The sequence below is a fragment of the Drosophila kikkawai genome, chromosome 2L (genome assembly GCF_030179895.1).
Source record: "Drosophila kikkawai strain 14028-0561.14 chromosome 2L, DkikHiC1v2, whole genome shotgun sequence".
In the NCBI taxonomy this organism is placed as follows: Eukaryota; Metazoa; Arthropoda; class Insecta; order Diptera; family Drosophilidae; genus Drosophila; species Drosophila kikkawai.
The window spans coordinates 9447481-9454500 of NC_091728.1; the positions used below are offsets into that span (position 1 = coordinate 9447481).

A 7020-nucleotide genomic window follows, 5' to 3' on the forward strand; every position below is an offset into this window, starting at 1 on the left:
GGCTCTTTCTCTGCTTGGGCAAATCTTGTAATTAGTATAATGCATCGTCGCTCCTCAAAGCAGGTTGCTTTAGGTATAATAATAACATGAAATTACTGATGTAATTGTCGTTATTAAAATAGTAAAAGTATGGTTGAATTTTTCCTGCTGCTTCTTTATGTGTTTTAAGATTAAAATATATGTTATTTGAGTCTCGATTTATGTAAAATTTAGCTAAAGAATTAAAGTTTAAACAAATTAAAACCCTATTCACACATGTTTAACATAATTTTTCTGATTTTCAATTTATGAACCTAAAATTATCCGCTTATTTTGAAAAATAAAACTTTTCTTAAATAGAAATGTGCCTGTAATTGCATTGTATTTGTACAACAGCTTTGACCGCAACAAAAACCACAACAAGTTGTTGCTTAGGCCTGCGGCAGACTAAACAATTTTCCAAACTAATACCCCGCTGGGAGAAACCTGAGCTAAGCCGCCGCCACACACAACCTCACACACAGGAAAAGCCCTGGAAAGAGGCAAAGGAAAAGCAATGAACGAATCGAAACGTAACGAAGCGAAGCAAAAAGCCGAAATCCCAAAAATCCCTTGATTTATTTCTAATACTTTTACACACACGCACACGCGAGAAGGAATATCCTGGTAAATAGAGCAAGTGAAAAGTTCTCCCCGCCTAAAAAGGAATGAAAAAAAAAAACAGAAATAATGCAACAACAACTGGGGAAAACTTTAGCATTTCCCTGAGGAACTAAATTGTGCCACCGACGGCGGTTTGTTTGCTTCCTTTCAACTCCGCATCCTGCGGGCAGTCCCTTTCCTTTCTACCCTCCCCCCGGTAATTCCGTATTTCGCCTGCTCCTTGGAAAGGCCTCCAAAACCACTCAAGGATATTCGGCAATAGGAGCGACCATGCAAAGTGAAGCTAAACGAAAGTGCCTCAATTTAAGTTGTAAGCTGATTTGCTAGAGCGTAATATGGCCACAGCATATACACCCACAAGTCCCTCCCGCTATATACACTTCTGTGTACATATATGTTTATGTGTCCTGAAAACACATATGCCAGGATATGTGGTGTTGCTGTATATATGTGTGTGCCTGGTGCCCCCCGCTCATTGAAGTAGAAAAACTTTCAGGCTGGAGCAGCAACAGAAATGCTTGAAAGTAAGGCGAAACTCTGGCTTGTATTCCCTTTTTTGTCGATGTCATTAACTGGGGTCTCATACATTTCTAATGAACTTGGATGAGTTGGCAAATTAAAGGGAATGTTTATGTTTTCACTTTAGGTTCAGGTTTTGAAAGGTTAACAAGATAAGAGGAGTCCAGGTAATGTATTTTAATACTTGGCTTAAATCATAGTCTCTTTCTTCTTGGGAAGAAAAACCTTAGAAAAAACTAATATGCATATCAATATAATTTAATTATAGCAATATAATATTTATTAAATAATAAATTGGCCTAAAATCAAAACTTTAAGTTTTATATTAGCTTAATATATTTATTTATAAAAGTAAAAGGCAACTTAGTCTTAGATATATTTTCTATAGAACAAAAGTAGCATCTTGTGCATCAAGATTTGTGCAATTCTTATATTATAAGGTCTTTCTCTGCTCAGAAAGTTGATTTTGTACATTTATCAGATTTTACCAAAGCATTTATTAAATCCAAAACTTTCTTTATTTACTATTATGTATGATATATCAACTCTTAACTCACTCAAACCCTAGGGAAGGAATATCTCTGCTCCATCAAAAATCCGTATAGACTTCCTCTTTTTCTTCTAGACACCCCGGGATAAACGGAGTGAAGTCCTCTTGTCTTTGAGCTGGCTGTTTTGGTCTGATTTCAACACAAATCCCTTTGGTGCTAAAGCAATTTATGCGGTTTCCAGCCATCCGGGGATGGGAGTTGAGCTGAGGAGCTGTGTGGGATGTGGGACGTGGGACGTGGCTAAAAACTACATACACTCTCTCTGGCAAAAAACATACCGATACCACCGACACAGACACCCAGCGAACCGGGCATTCAACAAACTCAAGATGTGCGCTCCGAATGCGAGAATAGTTTCTCCGTGATACCAAAGGGGACTGGGATGGGTTGGGATTAAGGATGCCAACCCACATGCACTTGGCTGGGCTTTGGTTATGGCTGGTTGGTTATGGTTAGATTGGTTGCTCCGCCGGTCCTGCATAAGTGCAATTTTATGTTGGGCCCCGAAAAGTTGCCTCCGAAGCGAAGTAGTTGATAAATGGCGCCCTCGCTCCGCCATTGAATCTATGGAAATCCGCACAACCCAATCCCTTCCTAACTCAACACACAATTCACAGCAGAAGCATAAAAAAATGCAAATTTCTGTGCATAAATCTAAAAATGTTTATATATATGTACGCTTATATATATAAATAAATATGGTCGCTGTTTTTTATGCTTGTCCCATATCGAGAGCATCAAGGCGACAAGGAGGCGAAAGAGGAAGGCAGGACTGGCCGGAAAAACCACATGCCACGCCTAACGAGCCGCCTACCTTGCTGAGTGCTACACGGCCGCAGATAAACCGTCCGAAAGTAATGCCAAAACCCAAAAACATTTCGTGTCATAAATTTTACGACATAAGCGCGAAAGGCAAGGCAAAACACAAAGGGAAAATGCCAGAAAAACCACAACAGAGGGGAATAGAAAGAAAAAGTAACTCAAACTTTAGCTGGAAATTGTATACCCTGAAAATAATGAAAAGGGCTTGAGGAAGTATTATACAAAATTTGTAAGCCTCAAAGTAAAACTATAGAAAATTATATTTATATCTATATTTACCATGGAATTAATGTTAATACCTTTGATTACTGATTTACATATTTAAACTTTTAGTTAAATCAAGGTTTTGCCTGAAGAAGTAGCAGGTTGTTTTTAAAACTTTTTCGTTTTCACCACAAAAAAAAACTCCCCAGTAAATTTTACCACTGAATTAAGACATGGAAAAAGAAGTTTAAAGAAATATGCAAGAATAATTATTAATCAATCAAACTACCTTACAAAATGAAAGTATCCTCTAACTTTAGAGCATTAATACAAGCAATGCACATTACAATAAATATTGATTTACAATTTTTTGCGCTTAGAACATTAATTTAACCAAAAACAGGGGCGTAGTTCGCAAAAGTAACTAAATGACAAAAGAAACCCAGCCAAAACCCAGCTTAAATTGAAGAAAACGAGCAAGAAAATGAAAATTCCAATCAATATGCTGTAGGGTCCTAATAAACATATAATTATCTTTCGCTTGGCTCGGAAATTCCAAAGCAAATTTGATTAAATTTTTAGTTCCCTTTGTTCCGCTCCTGATCAAAACCTTATATAAGCACCACCCACACCCTGAGGGAATACAATGATATTTAGCTGTTTAAGGGGCAGTTCGCTGAGCTATAAATTAATTTAAGTGCCTGAAAATATTTTTGATAACATAAAATCAAGCCAAGCGAGGGCAGAGATCCCTTTTCATGTTGTTATTCTCGGCGAGGCCTGAAAATTTAAACGGGCCGGCCATTAAACGAAACGAGTTGGATGTAGTTTAATGACTCCATTTTTGGGAAGGAGATTGGTCGGTGGTTGGCTGGTTTTGCCGACGCTTCCCAATATTCGGCCGCACTTTGGCCAATTCTATTTGTCTTCTGCTCGAAGATTTAATTAAAAAAGTCCTAAGCATGCAAACGAAGTTTTCAAGGGAAGGCAGGCAAAATGTGGCTGGCATTAGCCAGAACTTTTCTGGAACCCGGCCACAAAGGATACGATGCGATGCGCCAAAAGGAAACGCCAGGAGCTTGGCAAACTTCGGCGGAGCATCTTGTTATCATCGCCCATCATCAGCGTCAGATACAATAATAACAGTGGCAACAAAGAGCAAGCCACTCGTCTTCGATTCCTTCGTTAGCAATACTTTTAAAGTAAATTGCGGCAAACCCGGACCCGGACCCGGACTCAGACCCCACATCCGAAACCCAAACTGAACGCCCAAAAAGTACTGTGGGCTGGGGGGGATGGTTTTTTCCGATCCGGATCCGGGAAAGTACGGCTCCAGCTCCCCTGCACACGTTACGGCACTCTGCCCTCGCTCCACGCTTCGTTTGGTTTTGATTTTTCACCGCTCGTCATGGTTATGCTGGCTGGCTCTTCCGGAGCTTGGGAAATTAATTGCATGCAAATATTGACAAAGCAAAAGTAAATATAATTTCATTGTTTACTCATAAATACGCATTATTTGGAAAATGAAAATAGAAAAGCTCCTCAGCATTCCGAGAACAGCACAAAGGGAGATGGCTAAGGAAAGAGCTTTAATTTGAATTACACGAAAGTATTTAATTGATAAACCCATAAAATACAGTTTTTTGTTTTTATTTTTATTTTACATTATTGTATTTGGTAAAGTAAATCAAAGGTATATATTTATGATTAAGTCTTCAGTTAATCTAAACAGTTACTTAATTATTAAGTAAAGATAATGTTATATCCAACTGAAAACTTATTCAAACAATTTTACTTTAAGTCACTAATTAAACATAAAATGTTGGGCGGTACCTTGTCAGTGTCCAAATGAATGCCATAAAAGTATTTCTGTACAAACATCCAAAATTCAAAACTTTCGACAGGATATTTAAGATCTAATACATGAAAAATCTTAAAGCTAATATCGAATGCAGTGAGGAAATCAGGCGCAGAATATTTAATGTCATAGAAATACACATAGAACTTGGTGCAATCAAAATTTCCCCCTATAGCAACTATAATAGGCTTTTGAGTCTCTCCACTGTTGTATATCTTAGTTTTTAGGGTTTCTAATTGCTTTTCTGCTTTGCAGTATGACGTGGCTTGTATGATAAATGAAGATTGCGAGTCCTTAACCGTGGTCTTGACATTGGATTTTCGCATTGACAGCAGGAGGACATGAAGTAACAGTGCCAAGGTTTGGTCGGAACCTATTCAAGAGGGATATTTGTATATATTTTTGACATATTGTAATTTGTATTGTGTTTACAAACCTTCAGTGTGGGCGTTAATTTCCTCCAAATAACTTAGATAAACAGAGTCTGTTAATCTTTGGTTCAATATGGGCGTGATTTTCTCTCGAAATGAATCCCATTTACTCATTAGTGGCGGGCACTCGGGATATAAAATCAGAAAGTCTATCTCAACCTAAAACAAATGATTAAATATCAAAATAAAGATATTTCATTATCATGTTATCTTACCAATAAATGTCCCAGAATATGGGAATATAAGCTCCACTGACTTAAGAGCCATGAAATGGAGAACTTGCGACCATCCGTGTTGACTATATCGTCCCTACGCAATTTATAGCACAGGCGCCATTTCTCCTCGACCACAGACCAAGGTTCGTCATTAGATTTCAGCCATTTCTGAGCCTGAGCAGCTATTAAAAACTATTAAACATTTATTCAATTTGTCTTGCAAGCAAGTATATACCTTTTTCATTTGAAATTTTTTGTTCTGTGCTGTCCGGGCCTTTTCCCGAAGAAGAAGAATCGAATACTTCTCCGTATTTCTTAAGCTTTTTCAGTGTGTTGTAATACTTATCATAGAGTCTTCCGCTTGGCCTTTGTCCAACACAATTATAATAGATTTTCTAAAACCATTCATTGATTAATTAAAAATGTTAATAATGAAATAAAGCTTAAATATACCTTGTCGTCATTGAATTCTCTCTCTATGTCATGGGAAATCCTATCGAAATCCGCTTTACCAGGCTTTATCTTATTTTTAACCATATATGTAACAATAGCTTCAATTAAGATTTTTCTTGACGTATCATTCAAACTATTTTTTTCGTCTATGGTTCGCTTGACATAGTCGCCAGCTGGATGGTCTTGTAGCGCAAGTAAAAGGTCCTAAATAATAATTTGGAAGTCAAAATAATTGTAATTATTAAACAAGTTCAAAATAAGGGTGATTGGTAAAATACTTACAATAAAACTCTGATTTTGGTTTACAAAGGAAGTGTTTGAAGTTGACGAGGACGTACTCGGTTGTGGGACCTCAAAATCATTTTCATCCAAGTCCCTTTCAAGTTGGATGCTAGTTTTATCCGGGGTATTCAAGCCCTAAATATTTAAAAATATATTATATTTATATTACAAATCACAAGGAGCTCTCTTCCTTACTTCATTGCGCTTCCACTCAAGTAAATGAAATCTAAATTCAATTTTTTCGCCTAATTTGAAATGACGAAAGAGATAAGTCAGGTCGCTTTCGGTTAAGAATCGCAATCTTCTCAAGGTAATATCCTCAGCTGAAAAAAAATTTAATAAATTCGGTAAACAATTTTAAATTAAAATTAATCATTAAAACTTACAAAAAAATATGTTATAATGATTAATTTTAAAAGTTGCTACATTGCAGTCATAGAAGACAATTTTATTATAGTTAAAAAATAAAAAAATAAATATATACAAAAATAACATAAAATGTCATCTTGACTGTTATTTTTTGTGCTGTTGAACCTACCCAGTTTTTCCTACTGCTCAGAGAGTAAATATACTATCTACAAATGTGTATATGAGAATGTTAAAGCAGGCAGCCACAGCGCTAGAGCGAGATAAAATACCACGCAACAACAAAAGGCAGTAAACAACAGTAGCAGTACTGCCAGGCAGAGAGTGAGAGCCAAAGAGCGCGAGAGAAAGCAAGCTCGCTCTATATTTGTGAGAAGGCACACAACTTTTTCTGTATGCTTTAAACTTTAAATTAAACTAATTGAAAATAAAATAATTTTAGCGAAAATCAAAAAAATCACATGCATATATATATGAACATCTGTGCATATGTACTTACCTGATAAAAGTGGAAATATATGTTCAAATCCCCAGCTGGTTAGCAACTCTTTTAGTTCCCCTTCGGACATCTTGCTGTTGCCTCTCGCAAATGCCAAACACCACTAACTGCGTACGGAAAACGAAAACGAAATGTCGGTAAACTCAACTAACTTTGTTGTTTGACAACAGTCGCTGTC

At 36.8% G+C, this 7020-nt stretch overlaps 1 protein-coding gene across 1 annotated transcript; it reads right to left on the minus strand.

Moving 5' to 3' along the window:
- Nucleotides 1–4510: 4510 nt before the first annotated feature.
- On the minus strand, nucleotides 4511–7020 carry LOC108085338 (uncharacterized). The gene is made up of 8 exons (XM_017181895.2): nucleotides 6843–7020; nucleotides 6173–6300; nucleotides 5978–6112; nucleotides 5696–5899; nucleotides 5478–5637; nucleotides 5243–5424; nucleotides 5033–5186; nucleotides 4511–4969 (listed from the first exon to the last, which is right to left on the minus strand). The coding sequence occupies exons 1-8, from the start codon at nucleotides 6910–6912 to the stop codon at nucleotides 4530–4532; spliced, it is 1473 nt and encodes a 490-aa protein (XP_017037384.1). The 5' UTR covers nucleotides 6913–7020; the 3' UTR covers nucleotides 4511–4529.